This window comes from Apiospora kogelbergensis (assembly GCF_038363985.1).
Source record: "Apiospora kogelbergensis strain CBS 113332 chromosome Unknown utg000001l_segment0_segment0, whole genome shotgun sequence".
Lineage (NCBI taxonomy): Eukaryota > Fungi > Ascomycota > Sordariomycetes > Amphisphaeriales > Apiosporaceae > Apiospora > Apiospora kogelbergensis.
The window spans coordinates 1603717-1623036 of record NW_027117418.1 but is presented as its reverse complement, the minus strand read 5'-3'; the positions used below and the strand labels follow the sequence as shown (position 1 = coordinate 1623036).

The window sequence follows — 19320 nt, the reverse complement described above, 5'->3', positions numbered from 1 at the left end:
TAAAACCCCGAAGAACAGACACATCACTTTAATATATGGGCGAGATTTGGTCTCAGCCGTATCACCAAGACATCCCGCCGTATTCAACCCGTATTACTACTCAAGTCAATGGCCGTCGGTTCTCAGCCCTGCGAGTAATCTTCAATCTAATAAGCCAATGGGATGCCACAAGGATTGGGGTCCGTTCAGCTCACAGCCACGTCTTTACCACGCCCCTGGATATTATACATTACATTTCCAGCACCGGAAAGGTGTGCCAAGGCTCTATAAGTATTGGCACATAATTTTACATGACATGCTAAGCATTTATAAAGCAATATTTGGAGTAGGAGGCACAGCCGCTTATTACGTTTCGTCAGCATCCTCCATGCTTACTGTATTTGCCCATCGGACATCGTGGTCTTTCTTCTATTCGCACTGTATATTTTAATTGCCATAGATGCCATTCGTTCGTATGATTGGCTCCCCCATGTTTCTGATTGACAAGGGAATACAACTATATTAAGACATTGTATTGAGGTCCTTCCTTCTCATCCTGGCTTAGGGTTAAGAGGGGAACCGCCCAATGCTAGCTGTCTCAATCCTTGCCTATACGCTTACTGGCTCGACGGATTACGTTCCTGACTCTAATGCTGCCTCTTCATATGAGGAAAGACGACCAACAAACATACTTGACGGAAGTAGATCATGAGGATTCCCATCATCACCTTGAATCATAGTCCAGTACACCTTGACTTGTGCCCTCCCTTGGGCAATATGAAGCAACGTTTGCCGTCCTTGTAAGATCATTCTATTGAGGCCGTATACCAATCGATTATCGTCTTTTGGCAATGTATGCCAGCTCCACTGCTCCAGAGACACGAGAGGAGCCAGAGAGTACATCCCTCAGTTGCGAATATATTGTTCGCTCAGAGACTTGAAAGTTGACGTTGCGAAGATTACAGTGGACAAGAAAGAAAGCCCCAAAGATAGAGAGCGAACGGAAAAGGGGGTCGGCCTTCAGACGTTAGAGTTCGCCCTCTACCAGGACTGCTGCTAGGACTCACGCCAGCCAAAACTATACTATACCATCCACTGGCCCTCTCAACGAGGGTTTATACGTCGTAATTATACCTAATTCCCTTGACCGGGCCGGTGTAGCCTAGCGGTAGTATTCTTAAACGTATTATACTTAAAGGCAAGAGGGTCCAACTCCCTCTGCGGTCACATCCTTAAACCCCTCTGTGGGCACTTTCTCTATTCGAGTATAAAATGCCATTCCCACAAGCTCGTTCCTCTCTCTCTCTCTCTTTACATAGATGACCATATCATTGGTCTTCGGACAAGTGTAGCTTTATAAATTGCCATATCTTCCACCATTGAGATCGATCTTTTACGCTCATGCTATTATGAGACATGCTGCAACCCATACATGCAACTTGAAAGCTGCAGTAATACCATCAACTGAACGGATTTCCGGATCATAGTTCACTATGGGCTTCTTCGCCTGATATGTATCGAGGTATTACACGATTAAGATTATATGAAAATGGGTGTATGTTCAGGGTTATATTAACCTAATATACCAAGTCACTAGATTATACGGGATCGAAGGATGTATCTCCCTGGTCGAGCTATCAACAAAACGCAAAAAAGGCATCTCATCTTTGAAGGAAGATCACACATCACTGGCACTCGCATGAAAGTAGGTGTGCAGATAAATGCGCATATGCCAATCCCCAAAAGAGGTGGCGATGCTGATTATATTGCATGACGTCTCAGATAATGGTAGCTTCATGGCCCCATGCTAAGCTTGGATATACTCTCGAGTCCCGGGTCTACATGACTGTGACTCCAAGGGCTTGTATGTGTCGAAACGAAGATCATCAATTCACCAATCCCATTCATTCATTCACTGATTTGAACATTTGTAGTCACACAAGGCCCCATCGCTCTAAGGAACGTGGTTTCAGGTCTGCTGAGCTTTCCCCCTCCCATATTTTTCAGGGCCAAGGCTGCGCACAAAAGATTGGGGTTGGGGAATTTTAAGCAGCAGAAGCGCTCGCGGCGGCTTGCTGGGTCTCGCGCTCAAGCAGGGTATTGATGAAGCCTTGGCCGGCGGGCTTAGACTCGTTGATCTCCTTGGTGACTTGTTGGCTGATGCCCAGTTGCTCATCGGTCCACAGAGGCTCCTCGACAGCAGCGTTGCTCTCACCGACACCGATGAAGCCACCCTCGGCGGCCCACTCGGAAGTGCGCTTGATGCCGAGCTTGGTCCAGATCTCGTCAATAGCATTGACAAGGTGATCGCGGTACTCCTTCTTGTGGCCAGGAGTCGGCGTGATACGGAGGCGTTCCTGGCCCACAGGAACTGTAGGGTAGTTGATAGACTGCACGTAAATCTGGTAGTCCTCAAGGAGCATGTCAGAGGCTTGCTTGGCAAGCTCGGCATTGCCTACAAGGACGGGGATAATGTGCGAGGGGTTGGGCATGACAGGGATATCACGAGAATCCAAGGCCTCCTTCACAGCGCGAGTGTGCAGCTGCTGAAGCCTTCGGTCACCAGTGTACTCCATTTGGTACTCAATGGCAGCCTTAGCGCCGGCCATGGTGGCAGGAGGGAGAGATGTAGTGAAGATGAAGCCAGGGGCCAGAGAGCGGATCACATCGATGAACTTGGCGCTTCCTGCGATGTAGCCACCGACACAGCCATAAGCCTTGCCCAGTGTGCCGGTGATGATGTCAATGCGATCCATTATAGTCCCCTGGGGCTTGCCCTGTTGGTGCGCTTCGAAGTCAAGGTGCTCGGCGACACCAGCGCCGGTTGGCCCGTACATGCCTACGGCATGGACTTCATCGAGGAAAGTGATAGCGCCGTACTTGTCAGCAAGGTCGCAGATTGCCTCAATGGGACCAATGGAGCCACACATGCTGTATACTGATTCGAAAGCAATGATCTTAGGCACATGCAGGGGTAAGGAGGCCAGCTTGGCCTCCAAATCCTCCAGATCGTTGTGCTTGAAGACGATCTTCTTGGTACCCGAATGACGGATACCCTGGATCATCGAGGCGTGGTTGAGACTGTCCGACAGGATCACACAGTCGGGGAGTTTGCTACCCAGGGTCGCAAGAGTCGCATCGTTAGCGACGTAGCACGAGCTGAAGACCAAAGCGGATTCCTTGGCGTGCAACTTGGCAATGGTACCCTCCAGTTCTACGGCGTGCTTGTTGTGACCCGAGATGTTGCGCGTGCCTCCGGCGCCGGCGCCATACTCATCCAGGGTCTCGTGCATCGCGTTGATGACTTGGGAGTTCCGTCCCATGCCAAGGTAGTCATTGGCGCACCAGACAGTCACGCGCTCCTCCTTGTTCGCCATATGGGCGCGGGGGAACTCGCGGGCCAGGCGGTTGATGTTGTTGAAGTAGCGGTAGGATCTGTCCTTGTGCTTCTTGTCGAGCTCGGCTTGGTAGAAGCCATCGTAGTTGAACTTGGCATCGTCGCTCGCGGGCTGGCCGGGCAGGTTCGAGGCGTTGGCCTGCTTCTGCGCAGGCGCAGCGGGCGGGAGTTGGTCTTTAGAGAAAACACCATTAGCGAGGCCAATTGATTGACAAGGGGCAGGCGTCCTTCTGGATATACTTACTAGCCAGGAGAGGGGCGTCAACGGCTCTGGCCTCGTTGGGGCGACTGGTGTGAATCTTTGCCTTGCCCGACTTGGAGTGGCCGCAGAAGCCGCGCATTCCAGCGACAGCAGTGGGCGCGGTAACACCGACGCGGGAAGACTGGATAGCCAGAGCCTTGCCCATGACAGGGCAGCGCTGGCCAAGCAGCTGCAGCTTGGAAATGGTTCCGCCGCATTGCGAGGCCTGGGGGCGACTCGAGGTAGACAGAGCGCGAAGAGTGGTGGTCGACGTCTTCTTCAGGAACGGGCACATGGCCTTGGACTGTCGGAGAACAGTATCCATGGTGGCGGGTCGAAGCGCAGAGTTCAGGTTCAGTACGGGTGGCTTCTTTGGACAAGAACCCTTTTTGGTCAGAAAGTGTATGTGTATGTAGCTAGAGAGAAAAAGGTGAGAGAGGTAGAGATGGTTTGCTGCGATTACTTATTACTAGCCGGCGACGTGGTCCTTGGCCGGCTGGTGGGGGAAAATGAGCGACAAGACCAAAAGCACTGCATGCCAAAAATTGACCGGGGTGGTGGGTTGTGGTGGGCTGGCTTGAGGGGCCACCAGAAGGGATAGTGCTAATGCGCAAAGTACATGCAGACAGGAAAGACAAGATCGGCCGAGGGAGCGAATGAAGATGCGCCGACGGAACGCAACGGCTGGCTTCTCCAACGCCTTCACGGTCGGTCAGGACGAGATGGCCAGTACTTCAGGCCAGCCGAATCAAAATACGGTTTCGCCAGGCCCCGGAAGTTATATCAATCTGATGGTCTGCAGAGATTCCAAGGCCGTGGCATGACAGACATTAGACATGTAGGTACAGGCAGATGGAATCTAGATCGCGGCCGCAGCGAGGTAGCACACATTCCCAGTGGATGATGTCCTCGTCCCAGTGGATGTCCTCGGGCTCTCGGCGTCTGCTACTGTAGGAACAGGGCCCTGTCTGTCACCTGTGTCTGTCCGTCCCAGGGGTCGCCAATGACTTTTTCCATCCCCCCTAAAAGCTAAAAGCCGAACCATCAACACCACCATCATGCCATGGTCTGGTAATTGCCTCAACCCCCATTGGCCGGCCGACTTCCGTCTTACCTAAACCAGAAACCCTTGCTGCACTAGCATCGCCTATATCGGTAGTAGCACTGCAGGGCCATGTAGTCCCCGAGTAATTTGTCACCGGCGTCGCTTGGTCGATGGCAGATGCAACAATGCTTGCTTATGGCCATGTCCAAGCATCACCGGCTATTTCAAATCCCGACCCCCGAATCGTTAGTCCCGCGGATTGCATCTCGACCACTAGCCACGTGATGGACAATGTACATGCTTGAACCTGTTTAAGATGACAGAGCTTAAACCCGCAGATAGACTTCAGCCTAACCTCCGCTAAGATCCAACAGGGTGGTTCCAGTACAAGTCGTATGACACATTGGGTGGGATAGAAAGTATAGAGTGTTTTTGTATTCGATACTTGCATCAATCCTATGAACTCACTGCATCTCCACATCGCCGTCCGCGTCCTCATCGTCGCTGTCATTCTCGTCGGGCACGCGACGGTCGCCGAAGCGCTTCTCCCACCACAGCGAGGGGTCTTCGTCGTCCACAAAGCCCACGGCCCATTGGCCCAGCTCGTACCCCGAGCAGAGCTGCTCTAGCACGGGGCTGTCCGCACAGACGAGCACGACCCAGTCCGCGTCGCTTTCCTCCTTGGTGCCGCCGCGCCGCGGCATGATGTGCATCATGCCGTTGTCCTTGACCCACGGCTTCCGGACGAACCGGGGCCGTCCGTCCTTACTGGGGGTGCCCGGGATGCCGAAGTCGATGTCGGCGTCAAAGGTGACCAGCGACGAGACCTTGGCGCCGTACTTGTGGCTCCTCACGGCCCGCGTGCCGGCGTCAACGGCGTCGACGGGCTGCTCGAGCGCGTGGAACATGGCAAGACGCTCCTCGATGTTCTCCCTCCCAATGAGGCGCAGCTCGTCGCGGATGACGGCAGCACTGCTTGCGACGGTGGTAAGCTGGACCGGCCCGAGTCGCGGCGGTCCCTTGCGGGAACAGGTAGTCGTCTCCGGTCTTATGATATCATTAATGTCACGAGCCGTAACGGCCAGGTTCATGGACATGTTACCAAAGTAGTTCGGGGGTATCAATCCGTTCAAGTCTTGGCGGCGCAGGTCGACGGCCGTGGTGAATACAGAAACGTCATCCCAGTCATCTGAGTTGAAGCGCGTGTGGCGGGAACGCAGCAAAGACACCCACATCAGGGCCGAGAGTATGTCTATGGGACTGACGAACACCTCATCATCGGCTTCGCAGGTCGCGAGAAGAAAGGCATGGCACTCGTCCCGCATCTTGGCGATGGCCTTGGCGGGGAATCTGATGAGGCGGCAACGGCCACTCTGCGAAAGATAGGAGTAGACCGGTTCTCCCTGATCGAAGTTCCATTCCGGGAAACGGTCAGGTTCCCATCGTCGTTGGATGTCTTCGACTTTCCAGCCGTATGCCCCACTTAGGTCTATGTGTTTGATGTGCTCCTGCGCCTCTGTTTTCAGGGGGTCAGCACCGATGAAGCCGATGGCGTAAAGGTAGGATGTGCTTACCGTTGATGGCGTTCGGATCTCGAGTACCCTTCGCAAAAGTGTCGATGAACATGGAAATAGAGCGGCCATCTACCAGCGACTGATGGAACGCAAAGCAAAGCACCAAGCCGCCGGTGCCGAGAAAGGTGGCTTTTAGGGTGACGGCTGGAATCCAGTCTTCCTTCTTCCAAATTTGAGGAGCAAGGCAAAAGTCTTTGGGCTTCCAGTGCGACACGGGCATGTTCATTTGACATAGCTCGCGGTAGCCATACCAATCAGAGGACTTCTTGCGGTAGCTGGCCTGGAACACCTCCTGGGTGATCTCCCGCGTAGCTTCCGTATCTCCGTAACGGAGCATCACGAGGTCTTGGTCCAGCTCGGCATCCTCATGTGGCCCCACGCGGCCCGTCAGGTGCGGATATACCTTGAAAGCCGTCTTCAGTCCCTGGCGCAGCGCGGTAGTAGCCTCGGAGCGCTTGGTCCTGTCAGGGAAGTCGAAGATGAACATTCTTCGGATGTATTCTCTGCCGGCTGTTGAACGTACGGGAGATTAGTCAGGTATGGCCGTGGTTCAAAGATACAAATAGTAGTGAGCAAAGTAGCTTACCAGATTGGTCCAAATCAGACAAGTGATAGATCAACTTCAGCTGATCAATCCCAGCTCCGGCCATGGCGATAGCTAGATGGTTGCTGCTTGTAAGTGTTGTAGCTTGTAAGTGTTGTAGCTTGTAAGTGTTGTTGCTTGTAAGTGTTGGTGCTTGTAAGTCAGCGTGCGAGCAACTTCAATACAGCGAACCCGGCTGTAGAGAGGTCGTGCTGCAAATGAATGAAATTGGAAGCGGCGATAGTATTCATACAGTGATTTATGTAAAGCCAAGTCGTGAATCAGACAACGGTAAGCACCACTGGGACAGCCACTGCGATGTTAATAGTGGAAGCTGCAGTTATCCTTGAGATTGAATTTCAGCATCGAAACTGACTGTTTCTATTCAACTGGCTGTATATACATATATATATGCGTGTGAGCAGTTTGTTGCTAGCGAGCAAGTTCTGCCCATCTATCTCACCTTACCAAGCTTGGTGCGGCGGGTGAACAACAGCAACTTTTACAACACGCATTACCAACTCTTTCAGCTTTTTGGCGTCCAATTCAATAATACCAAGATTTCACTCGGCTGAGAACAAGTTGTCAGCTGATAGGCCTACACGTCATCTATTTATCTTTGTATTTACAATGGGTGTTTGAGAATAGCAACATGTGTGTCCGGCAACCAGGTAGATTGCACCTACGGCAGTGCTACTAGGCGACTTGCGCATATCTAAGGTGGAATTAAGTGAGTACGTTTTCCTTGTGCTGTAAGAAGCCACTTGTGTTTACGCAAAGGAAGGGGCAATCATATAGGACGAAGCTCAGCAGCCCCGAATTCATCATGGAAGGGACAAATAGCCTTATTTATATACTTAAAGGGCAAGAGGGCTCAACTCCCTCTGCAGTCACTTATGATTCTCTTTACTGCAGCTTTAATATCTTTCTTTATTCTTTTTCTCTTCCATCCCTTTAACCCCTTTTGCGTAACCAACGATGTGAGCACCTGCTTTCTCACCCCCTATTTCCCGACTGAAGGCTCGCAGACCCAACCGGATCACAGATTAGAGCCCAACAGCCCATCCAAGGCCTTCTTGGTATCCGGCCCTGTCTCCTTGACCAACTTGGCGATCTCACGGAACTCGGGGATGGCGGCGTCGCCCATGCACTCGTAGAGCCAGCTCTCGCTGGTGGTGACGGTGGCGCCGGCGGCGCGCAGGCGGGCGAGGGCGAGGGGCACCTCCTGGGGGTTGCAGCTGCTGACGGCGTCAGCGAGGACGTAGACGCGGTGGCCCTCGGCCAGCAGGTCGAGCGTCGTCTGCGTGATGCAGATGTGGCTCTCGATGCCCACCAGCACCACGTCCGACTTGCCCGTGTCCTGCTGCTGCTCCACCGAGAAGTGCCGCTGCACCGCCGGCGTCCACATGCTGAACCGCGTCTTGTCCTCGATGCACACGGCCGACTGCAGCAGCGGCTCCAGCTCCGCCACAGTCCCGCCCAGCTTGGCGACGCTCTGCGTCGTGGCGTAGACCGGGATCTGTAGTATCTGGGCCGCGCGGAGGACTTTTTGCGTGGTCAGGACGCTATTTTTATGCTGTTAGTCGAGTTCATCGGAGGTGTATCATGTCGGGATAACCCAGAAAAGATATAGCATCACTCCCTCAAATATGCGGGGAGACGCCTCTGGCTTTCTTCTGGTCTTACATTTTATCGAACTGGTAAATGGCGTTGCGGAACTTGTCCTGTAGATCACACACACTGTATCCGGATGTAAGAGACTGTGAGTCAGTAACTTGTGGCTATCAAGAAAATGCGATGGATAGATAACGCTCAGCAATGGTGACTGACAAGATGGCGGGCCGCTCTACGGACATCATGTTAGCAAGAGTGGCTTTAATACCACAGACGAAATTCTAACGAGAGGAAACTTACGCATGCGCCGACTCGGTACGACGCTCTCTGTCATGGTGGCGGTGGTAGAAGACGACGAATATCGGCCCTGGAAACGGCTGATGGGGGTGATGTGGTGATGAAGAACAACGGACGAGAGGGGCTTGCTGTTGAAACGGATTAAAGATGGTATGCACCTCGAGGTTATCATAACATGAGTTTCTGGGCTTTTGTTAACCAACACCAGGCGTTTTTTACCAGTGATATTGGGCTTGGGGAAAAGACACGAAGAGAGGATGGAGGGGTCGTCGCGGATTAGCGGATGGTCGACGGTGGGGTTACGGGGTTGCAGGTTGCAGGTTACAGGTTACAGAAACACGCCATATAACAATAGCCCAAGTGGGGGTGTTTCGTGTTTCTCGATATACCTTTTCCGGCGATTATGTTACTGGAGGTGCCTAATACATTCCCTTTTTGAAGTAGATAGATACATAGACTCAAGTCACCACCCAAATATTGGCCCTTTTGAGCCAAGCCAGATCCCCCTGCACCGTCGCCAAGCGGATGCGGTACAGCTCGTCCAGGAACGCCGGGACGAACGTGCCCGGGCCCCGGACGTCGTCGCGCTCCGCGGCCAGCTCCGCGGCGATCTCGTAGTGGAGCAGGCCTGCGAGGGTGGCCGCGAGCTTGTCCTGGGGGTACGCCGCGACCATGGCCGAGACGGTCGTGCCCAGACAGCAGCCGGTGCCCGTGACCATGCCCAGGTACTCGTGGCCGTTGCCGACGGCGTAGACCGTCTTGCCGTTGCTCACGTAGTCCGTCGTGCCCGTCATGACCACGATGTTCTTGCGCAGCGTCGCCAGGTCCCGCACCACGCCGCTGAGCCTCGCCACGTCGAGATCCGTGCTCGTCGGCCCGCTGTCGACGCCGCGCTGCTGCAGCTTGGCGCCGGCGGGCGTGCACGACACGATCTCGGACTGGTTGCCTTTGATCACGTCGATGTAGCCTGCCCCCAGGATGCGTTTGGTCGCGGAACGGCGGACGTCGGTTGCGCCCGCCCTGAATGCCTTCGTTAGCATGCACACTAACTCTCATGGGCCAGAGAATTGGGCGATCGTGAATAAAAGGCAACAGTAGCAATGTAGACTCACCCAACTGGGTCGAAAACGACAGGCTGTCCCGCCTCGTTGTACGCCTTAAGAGCCTTGAGATAGTTCTCCAGGCCCTCGGGCGTGACCGTACCCATATTGACCACGAGCGCCCCGCCGAGGGCCGCCAGGTCCTTGGCCTCCTCGCCGTAGTTGGCCATGATGGGGCTCGCGCCGACGTTGAGGGCGACGTTGGCGGCTAAGTTCTGGACGACCAAGTTGGTCATGTTGTGCGAGAGCGGCTTCTTCTCGTGGACCGCCTTGATGATTTCGGGCACCAGCTCCAGGATCTCGGCCGAGCGGTATTGCTCCTCGGCGTGGACGTGCGTCGCGAAGGCCGGCGGCGTCTTGACCAGCCGCCTCAAGCTCTTGGCAGCCGCCTCCGGGTCCGCCGCCGCCACGATGGCGCTCACGACCGCGATGCCGTCCAGTGACTTTTCCTTCGCCATGCTCTGCCACATGACATCCGAGGCGTTAGCGGCGTTGATGCCGCCGATGCAGACAGACTTGACCTTGAACTTGGATGAGGAAAGGTAGAACAGCATGCGCTGCACACCCTCTACCCCAATGATGTGCTTGGTGTCATCCTTTCTATTGTCATAAAACGGCATTAGTCCAGGGACAGGAGGGCGGAAGTAGAGAAGGGGGGCACAGTTCTTCTCACGTTGGCGTAGCGTATACAGTTCCGATTCCCACGTAATCGGCGCCGCCACGACATGCCGTATCCAATTCCTCGATTGTGCTCACTGTGACGCCGATAATGGCGTCTGGGCCTAGGCTCTTCCGCGCAGTCGCCAACGCTGATTCACATGCCACGTTAGAGCTTGTACCCCAGTATAGATTCTCGCGCAATCCGGACCAACTTGAATGAGACACAGATGGAGAAGAATGACTCACCCATATCATCCTGGCCGATATGGACGCCCTCACATTCAACAGCCTGGGCGACATCCACGCGGTCGTTAATCAGAAGAGGCACATGGTATTTCTGGGTGACGGCATGCAGTTTGCGCGCCGTCTCGATCAAGGCGCCCGTCTCGCTCTTCTTGTCCCGATACTGCACGCATGTCACGCCGCCCTTCAGAGCGGCCTCGACTACATGGCATATGTCCTTATCACCGAGGATGGCCGCGGTGGAGTCCGTCACCAGGTAGAGGGAGTAGTCCACGTCCTGCTTGCGCATTGTGTTTGTATAGTATAAAGTGAGCGGGTGGACTCGTTGCAGAGTCGAGTCACAGCTGGGCATGAGCTGTGGTTTCTAACGAGGTTCTAGTGTTAATGGCCAACGCCCCACCCCTCACCTCAATTGGACCTCTCGCAGGTCTCTTGCATCGCATGACGTCTTAATTGCTTCGAGTGCCACACTTTGCGCTCCTTTTATATTGAACACACATCGAAAATTACTATGTACTACTAATCGGGGGACAGCCCGGTTGACTCCTGCGACTTAGCCATTAAAAGTATAGTGATATATAGGATCCGCGTCTTTCCATGCAGAGCTTTTGGAGTCCCCCTTGAACTTCGTAAATGGACCTTCTGGGTGGTCTATAATCGTTACCAATTCCTAAGCAGGGTGGCTGCCCTGTCGTTTCTAGTTTCTTGCGCACCTCGTCCCCCAAAAATGAGAGTGACATGTCCATGTTCACTCGTAGCCTGAACGCCAGACGTATGCAAACATTTAAGCCGCTCGTATACCCAATTATTTATTCCGATGCTTCCAAAACGAAGCTGCCGCCCTCCCTTCCATATGCCGACGCTACCATGCCCCGCTAGGGTTCCTACGCGTGCGGGTGCTACGGAAGTAGTCATATGCCATTGGGTCTTGGGCTGGGGTGCTCATATCCTCCTCGGTCTGGGGCAGACCACCGTAGCCCTGCGGCCCTCCACCAAGCATGCCAGCGGCCCCTGGACCTCTAGCCATGGGCCGTTCCATACTTGGCCCTCCCATCATCGGGGACAAAGGCATCGCAGCCGCATTACTAACAAGGTTAGCGCCACTATCGTTACCATGCGAGTAAAGCGGGCTGCGTGTTCGACCGATTTCTGGGTGCTGTACATAAGGATTGGATCCACCCATGGCTGAAGGCCCTGGGGAATAGGCTCTTCCCATGGCGCTGGGACCAGGACTTGCAGCTCGCATAGACGGCGGTAGTCCTGGGCTACCTGGTCTTGACATCGGTTCGCTACCATTGAACATGCTCCCAGGAGTCCCAGGCCTATAGTGATCAGCCGGTCGGCCATAGATGTCGCCACCGCCATGTTCGGACGCAAACTCCGGTCGGTTTTTGTAGTATTCGAAGTCCATGCGCGACTCGTGAACGATCTCAAATCCAGGCATCGCATTCTTTGCCTTGCCCGCTTTGTTCATGTCACCAAGCACGTAGGCATCCGAATAGCCAGACGTGGACATGGTATCTCCCGAATCTGCCTCGCGCCCATCGCTAAGGCGTCCCTTGTAGATTGAGGCCAGGATATTCTGGGCTTTGGCATGCACCATTGGCGTGATCAGGGGCTTGTAAAGTGCTGGGTGGCCGAATCGTGACGCAAGTCGGTCGGACCGAAGAGGGTCCTTGCCCACGGTGCCTTCGCTGTTCCTGTGAACGTTGCGAGTCGCATAGTAATGCATCTTGGTGTCGAACGCTCGAGCGCAGTAGAGTTTGAATGCCAGCATGAAGAAAGGGAGCGGCACAACGGCGTAAGCTTGTGTTTTCGCCGTAAAAACCATACCGCCATCTCCCCGGAGCCAGACAACAAGAAACGTGATGACATTTCCCAGCATGGTGGCGAAGACTATCCTATTGAAGAGAACTCGCCAAAACATACCCGCCGACTCAGTCTTCGTGATAAAGATGTAAAGCAGGAGATACTTCTTGAGCCAGCAATCAATGGCGAAATACAAGGCCGCTGCCGGAAGGACCAGAGGCTGAAGACCACCGAAGAACAGCGCGACTGTGGAATAGTACAAGAAATAATTGTAGTAGCTGGCGTAATCAAATGCAGGCGGAGCTGTTAATTCGATCAGTTCTCGTGGTGTCGGGCTTGAGAATTTTCGTACGAGGAAGCTCCAGACTAATGTCCACAACTGTGCGAGGTCAATGGCAGCACCCATGCTACGTTGCAGTAGCCAGGTAATGAAGAAAGGAGTGATGCTACACAAAGAATAGAACAGATTGTCCAAAGGCTTCGCGTCTGTGATGGCTTTCCAAGCATCGCCCGTTTTCCTAGTTTGTTGGATGACTGAGCTGACGATGTTCCATATAGTCCCGAATATCGAGAAGATAATCAGGTTGTTGAAGACGAAAAAGAAGTATAGCTTGGACACTACGTGCCTTTCTCTCCCCGTCTTCGTTCGGTCTCCGGCTCGAATAGACAGTCGACGGAAAATGATGGGAAGCACGAGATAAATGAGGGACGTTATGGCCGGGTTGACCACACCTTGCACGATCGACCAGAACGTTTTGTCTGCAGCCAACTCGTCCTTGAACGCGGACCACACGGCTCCTAAGTTGTTCAGATTGACTAGGAAAATCGCAATCATGGCGTTGGGGGGCGATCCAAAGGAATGTCAGCAGAGCGACCCATGCATTGATGATCAATCTGCGCCAGCCTCGTTTGGACGGAGAGAGGGGCATGTTAGCCCAGATGATGTCGTTTGGTCTTGGGGCGAGGACCACCGTGGTACCCCTCGGCTTCTTGTTTCGCAGGGCATGGGCAATACAGTGAGCCTCGGAAATGTCGTCATAACTGGCAAAACCATATGGCAGGGCATTTCGCTTATCGATCGTGTTTCGAGCTTCCCTCACTTCAATCTCGAGCTCCCGGATCCTATTCGTAAGATATTCGATGGCATCAACCTTCTGGCCTTTCGGGAATGTGCCGTAGGACGGGTCCTTCCTGGAGGGTGAGCACATCGGCCGTGCTGCAGGCAAGTTTGCAGGATCTTTCAGGTACCTCGCAAGAACTTTCTCAAGCTTGCGAACGGTGCTGTCATGCTGTTCGATCAGACTAGGAAGAAGCTTGACGTTACGTGCCATTGCCGTTCTTGAGAACGATGATTGGGGAATGACTTCGTCGATGATCCTCGCGATTCCTTCGTCCGAGGAGAGTTTCTTGGGTATGTCGTTCAACATCAGCGTCCGGGAGTGCAAACTGTGTTGATACTCGTCGGTCTCGAAATAGTAGCGACGCAACTGTAGAACCTTCCTATAGTTCCACCAGAGAAACCCGCAGATAATGGCGTTGGATAGATACCCAACAATGACGATACCCCACGTATTGCTGCCATGTACTGCTATTGGCGTCAACCTGATTAGTATCAGCGCCGGGTCGTCTTGGCCTACATTTTTGGTCCAGTTAATGGGCAGAAGAACGCAGCATGACAAAAGAGCCAGCGCGGCGAATATATTCCGAAGCATTCTAGTAAAACGCAGGAAGATAGTCGCGTCCATGCCAGCATGCTGTATCATCTCCTTATCATTGGTCTTCCATAACGGGGTAAACCATGCAAAATAGCCTTTTCCTATCGGCGGTGGTGCATGTTTCTCGTCGGCGTGCTTGAGCTTCGGGGCGTACACTACCGAATGGTAAGGTCGAATGAGGGAGAAGAACAGCGCAATCCCTACAGTCAACCCCAGGGAAGTGGCCAAAGCAGAGTATACGGCGTTAATCGTAAGCTGAGAAAGTCAGTATTTAGTCAAGTTCCTGCAGGCGGGGGCAAGACTCACGTTCTGCTTGAAAGGGTCATTGAGCAGTTTGAGCAGCTCTTGAGCAGGGTCGTCTTGTCTGGTGACCAAGGCCGCATACGTGTCCCAGGGCCAAGCCATCTTGGTGTGTTCCGGCGCTCTGCTGGCAGAGCCGCCGTAGCGCAAAGCTGCCAATCGAGCAGTGTTTGGGCAGGCGGGACCAGGTCAATCTTCGTTTGTCCGCTTGGCCAACTTCTCACAAGCAATACATGCGAGCTGGCTTCGGGGACGGTTGTTCGAGAAACGTCAGGCGGTCCAGCTGCGCAGGCTGACAAGAACGATGTAGCCCTTTGCTCTGCAGATCGATCTGACGGATACGTCGGGATGGTGACCTGTATGTTTTCCCCTACTCTCGGTCTATACTGGAGCAGGTCGTGAAAGCGCAAGGAATTCGGTCGGTCGCGCGCCCGAAAACAACGTCGTACAAGCGGTTGGACGGGTTGGAGACTTCCTCGAAAAGCCCGTCGGTTCGGACGTTTACGGTAAACCAAACAACGCCGTTCGAGGGGCGGCGAAACGGTATAGACAAGGAACGTAGCTTAGGGATGGCGGCCTGTTGAGATAAAAAGTAGGATCAAACGAGAGTGCGAAAGAGATTCTTCCGAAATCAATCTTTCGAGCGACAGGAGGTGAATCCGTATCTTGTCGGATAAGAGGAACGAATGTGTGAGAGGGGAAACAAGGGGAAAGAGAGGATTACTCGAATACGGATTGGACGTCAGGACAAGACATGATTATCGATCGGGATTCTCTATGAATGAGAGTGAGCGAGATGCGATCCATCAATTTGGTTAATCCCGGTTAGAGGAGGGAAGTACTAGCGACATGGCTAATGACGACTTTTCCTCCCAAATGATGGGCTAGGTACTTGCCGGTTTCTCTAGGTACTTATCTACATTGACCCTGTGTGGGATGGCTCATTGTTGAACTGGGATGAGGGGACCCTCGGCCAATCAGCCTCAAAATCAAAGGACCAGCAACCCACTCTCTCGCTGTATTGTTCATTTGATGGATTCATCCTCCATTCATTTGGCCCTCGGGACAGAAGCAGTGCTGAGTGCTGTCAGTAGCCACTGTCATCAGTGGTCATGCCCTAAGGGGCCTTGGAAGATAGCGTTTCGAGCTCAGTGTTGGAGGCCCCGGAGGGTGCCGTTGTCCTGGCCCGTTAAAGTTTAAAAGTTAATGCGCCCGCCCTGCCAGCGTCTATCGTGCCGGGCTTCGGTTCGTCCAACTTTCCATTGCGGCCTGGCACGCGTAGTCAGATAAGCTCTGTTGGGTTGCTGCTGAAAAACTACCCGATCGCTATTGACTTTCTTGTTCCTGTCCCGCCCTGGACTGCTCCGACAAGCAGATCCCAGTAGACTGAGGTTGAGGTGCACACTGTTGGTCGCGTACGGGCAAATCTCCTTGGCACCTGGTCTCCTGACGGCTATGCACGAGCCAGCCTAGCCAGCGCAGCTTGTAGATAACATTGAGTGCATGCCGTTCTCCAGACGAATAAGCTGGACCTTGCTGTTGACTTTTGATACGGCAATTACGGAAAATCTCCCCCAGGTCGGTCATGTTGATTTGCCCTAGTTGGGTACTTGAGATCTAGAAACCGTGGGCCGCCTCAGCAGTTCGGTTTCCATGGTGGTGGGAGAGACATTTGTGCCTCAAGAATGCAGAAGACTGCATCTTCTGGGGCCTAGACTTGAAATCCCTGTGCCAAGCAGTCGCCGATCGTTCGCGGTATTTGCCAACGTCAACTATCCTTGGTAAGACAGCCTATCCAATCGGCGGCATCGGATGACACTATTTCTATTTTCGATCGTGCTCGACTGGCCGGAAAGGTGGGTTCTCGAAGACACCTGCGCCTTGAATACGAACTCACTCCTGCTGATGGATCTCCCCCCAGACTTGCTAAAATCTCCTGCAGGGAACATTGTGGCAGCTGGGCCGCGGCTGGTCAGTCGCCTGTTGGTTTCCTTGCCGACGGTCTCTTTGGCACGTCATCGCAATGGCCATCTCCCGAAAGACATGTTCAGTTAGGTCATCGTCCATTTGAAGTTCCTGTTAGCAACTAATTCAATCAGAGCGAAACTCTCTGATAGCCAGAAAGCTATCCTCAAACCTAGCAATTGGGTTCTTGAATCCAGCATCCAGCATAGGGGTCCTTGATTAACGGCAGAAATATAGACAGGGCTGACCGTCCAATCTTATTACAACAGTCTTTCTGTTATTGCAGATCTCCACGACTCTCCCCGTTTCTGCCCCCGTCTTTTGCATACATACGTAACCGTAACTATGCCAACTTAAGGTGGTATTCCGGCCCTTTGGGCTAAGCTAAGAGGCTACTTGTCCAAGAAACCACCCGTTCAAACATTTAAACAAGCGAAACGGCACTCTTGGCAGAAACAACTGTCTGGAAGAGAAAAACAAGCTTTGCGGTAGACACATTCTAGGTAGTCATGCATACATATACATAAGTATATGCTTTATGCACGCATAGATGGGATCGCCTATCACAATCTTCAAAGGCAACTCTATCCCACAGTTCGACAACGCATTGGCTTGCAGCGGCGTGAAAGCGCAACTCTGATACAACCGTTTATCCGAGAATAAGGGGCCTCACACCTCACGTCACCTTGAGTTCGAATTACATGTTTTCCGAAGCATCCATAGCGAAAGACGAGTTCCACAATAGCGGGCGCCTGGAGTAGTTTCCATCTCGTGTACCCCGTATACTGCTCCGTAGTGAAGAGCGTTGAGAATGTTTTTCATCGAGTTACCTGTCTAGCTGCACCAGGAGGTAAAGAAGGAAGCATGCTCCTTTGTTCCACGCGACGAGAGCCGAATCTACGAAGATCCGACCCCGAGCGCGTCTAGTCATGCCGCCGGACGGGGCTTTGCCGGCGAATTCACCACGCGGTCGCTAGCGGTGACTAGGCCCGCGTGGAGAGGGAAGCGATCACAGGCCGGCGCAAACGCCGTTACCGAGCAAACGACGTTTCCTCTACATATCCACAGCGGAACTCGAAGCGTGAGGGAGTTCCCGGGCAGTACGGTGAGTCGCGTGAGTTCTATGACAATGGCACGATGCTCGGCCACGTGGGAAAAGTGACGCTACGCGACTTTACTCATCACGATGCCAAGATTCGCTGCTATTCACGGAAACGGTTTCCCGCGCCCGACAGAGCTAATGCAGGTGCCGAACTCCCGGAACTTGATCCACACAATTCTCGAGGCTCTTCCATTCAGAGCGACTCGCGGCTTTGTTTGTGTCAAAAATGCTGGTGGTTGGGCTCCTCGTGTAATCGACGTGGCGCCAATTAAGGGATTTTCGGGGGCGCAAGCAGGGTTCGCAAATGCTTGGAAGGAAGAAAGAAGCAGAAAAGAGCAGCAAAAACTCCATCACAGCGTTCCCACATTTCGAGGAAAGCGGAGCGTGTCGGTCGACTTATGACGGTGAGCAGCGCAGTCGTGCATGGAGGCGCTCACGAAGACTGATATAGGCCCGACCATCATAAGGTAAGAAGACCATCTAGCCACAGTATTTAACCAGGTATAAGCCGTGCTGCCCCCCGAGCTCTGCTACGACTCTCTGCTATCTATCCAGCGAGAAAATATCAAACAAGCGAAACTGAAGAAGGAACCAAGAAAAGAAAAAAAGACAAGATGGCCACTCGGATCTACACCAGCCGTGTATCAAGTATACTATTGTTTATCTTACACTGCGTGCTACCACTTGTCGCCGCCGCCTCCATCGGCGCATACAACGTCACCTCCCTGGCCCCCTTCTCGGACATCGCCAAACGCGAGATGGACCCCGGGTCCTCATGTTCAGACGAAGGGCAGTGGAATTGCATGGGCGATTCATGGCAACGATGCGCCACCGGGCACTGGAGCAACGTGGTGAAGTGCGCGCCCGGAACGAAGTGCACCCCCAACGGCCTCACGGACGACTTGAATGTGGAAAACGCGACCGAGTCGTCGGATTCCAATACGGACTCGTCGTCACCGCAACCAACGTCGAACGGCGGACGCCCATCCTCAGGTAAGACAGGCACTCCCACAGAGACTACCACATGCACAACCCCAGACACCACCAACACTCCCCCTCAACCACGGGCAACACCCTTCAACCAACGGGCGTCTCACCAACTCCAACTGAACCAATAATAGTAGGCACGCTGTCGGCAGGGTCAATGGGTGGATACGCGGGGTGGCGAGTTTGGTCGCCCGTAGGCCTGGTTATCGCCGTTATGGCGGCTTGAGTTTGTGGTGGAAATGTAATGGAATTATAGCTACCATGGTGAATATAAAGAATGCATCCACCTTTTTTGTTTAGATATGCCTCTGCAACTGTCGTGGGGAAGATGTAAGGGTGAGCTCCAGGCCGCCTCGGGAGACTCGCCTGACTGACTCCAGTGTCAACTCTCGCCACATCTTCGACATCCCTCCTACCTGCCTCAATCACTGATGGTTATCGTCGCCGCCGCTTATTCATTTCATTCCACACAGGTGCCTTCCAGGTATGAGAAAAGAGCCTCGAGGCTAGTCAGGATGAGTCAGTGCTACGGTCGACGGCTGCTGCAGCAAGCTCCCAACATCCTTGTGCAATTCCAGTCTAGCTTCCAGGAGACTCACGACGGGCTGGAGGAGGAGGAATTCAGGTCCTGCCCGATGACGAAGCCTGCTATGGCGGAGTTCGCGATACCCGGCTCCTATGGACGAGTCTGATCGTATTTAAAGAAAGG

General features: G+C 53.5%; 6 protein-coding genes across 6 annotated transcripts; 1 reads left to right on the top strand and 5 right to left on the bottom strand.

The window, feature by feature from the left end:
- Positions 1–2024: 2024 nt before the first annotated feature.
- Positions 2025–3942, bottom strand: PG998_000531 (5-aminolevulinate synthase; the record flags this gene model as incomplete). The annotated part of the gene is made up of 2 exons (XM_066867349.1): positions 2025–3550; positions 3621–3942. The coding sequence occupies 2 exons, from the start codon at positions 3940–3942 to the stop codon at positions 2025–2027; spliced, it is 1848 nt and encodes a 615-aa protein (XP_066735764.1).
- Positions 3943–5126: 1184 nt separating this feature from the next.
- Positions 5127–6886, bottom strand: PG998_000530 (uncharacterized protein; the record flags this gene model as incomplete). The annotated part of the gene is made up of 3 exons (XM_066867348.1): positions 5127–6178; positions 6237–6746; positions 6823–6886. 3 exons carry the CDS (start codon positions 6884–6886, stop codon positions 5127–5129), a joined length of 1626 nt encoding a protein of 541 aa, XP_066735763.1.
- Positions 6887–7858: 972 nt separating this feature from the next.
- On the bottom strand, positions 7859–8767 carry PG998_000529 (Isochorismatase hydrolase; the record flags this gene model as incomplete). Its single annotated transcript, XM_066867347.1, has 3 exons — positions 7859–8384; positions 8561–8579; positions 8734–8767. The coding sequence occupies 3 exons, from the start codon at positions 8765–8767 to the stop codon at positions 7859–7861; spliced, it is 579 nt and encodes a 192-aa protein (XP_066735762.1).
- Positions 8768–9188: 421 nt separating this feature from the next.
- Positions 9189–11022, bottom strand: PG998_000528 (hydroxyethylthiazole kinase protein; the record flags this gene model as incomplete). The annotated part of the gene is made up of 4 exons (XM_066867346.1): positions 9189–9750; positions 9843–10430; positions 10504–10639; positions 10737–11022. The coding sequence occupies 4 exons, from the start codon at positions 11020–11022 to the stop codon at positions 9189–9191; spliced, it is 1572 nt and encodes a 523-aa protein (XP_066735761.1).
- A 573-nt stretch (positions 11023–11595) lies between these two features.
- Positions 11596–14662, bottom strand: PG998_000527 (uncharacterized protein; the record flags this gene model as incomplete). Its single annotated transcript, XM_066867345.1, has 3 exons — positions 11596–13358; positions 13522–14512; positions 14564–14662. The coding sequence occupies 3 exons, from the start codon at positions 14660–14662 to the stop codon at positions 11596–11598; spliced, it is 2853 nt and encodes a 950-aa protein (XP_066735760.1).
- A 3576-nt stretch (positions 14663–18238) lies between these two features.
- On the top strand, positions 18239–18837 carry PG998_000526 (uncharacterized protein; the record flags this gene model as incomplete). The annotated part of the gene is made up of 2 exons (XM_066867344.1): positions 18239–18617; positions 18749–18837. 2 exons carry the CDS (start codon positions 18239–18241, stop codon positions 18835–18837), a joined length of 468 nt encoding a protein of 155 aa, XP_066735759.1.
- Positions 18838–19320: the final 483 nt, after the last annotated feature.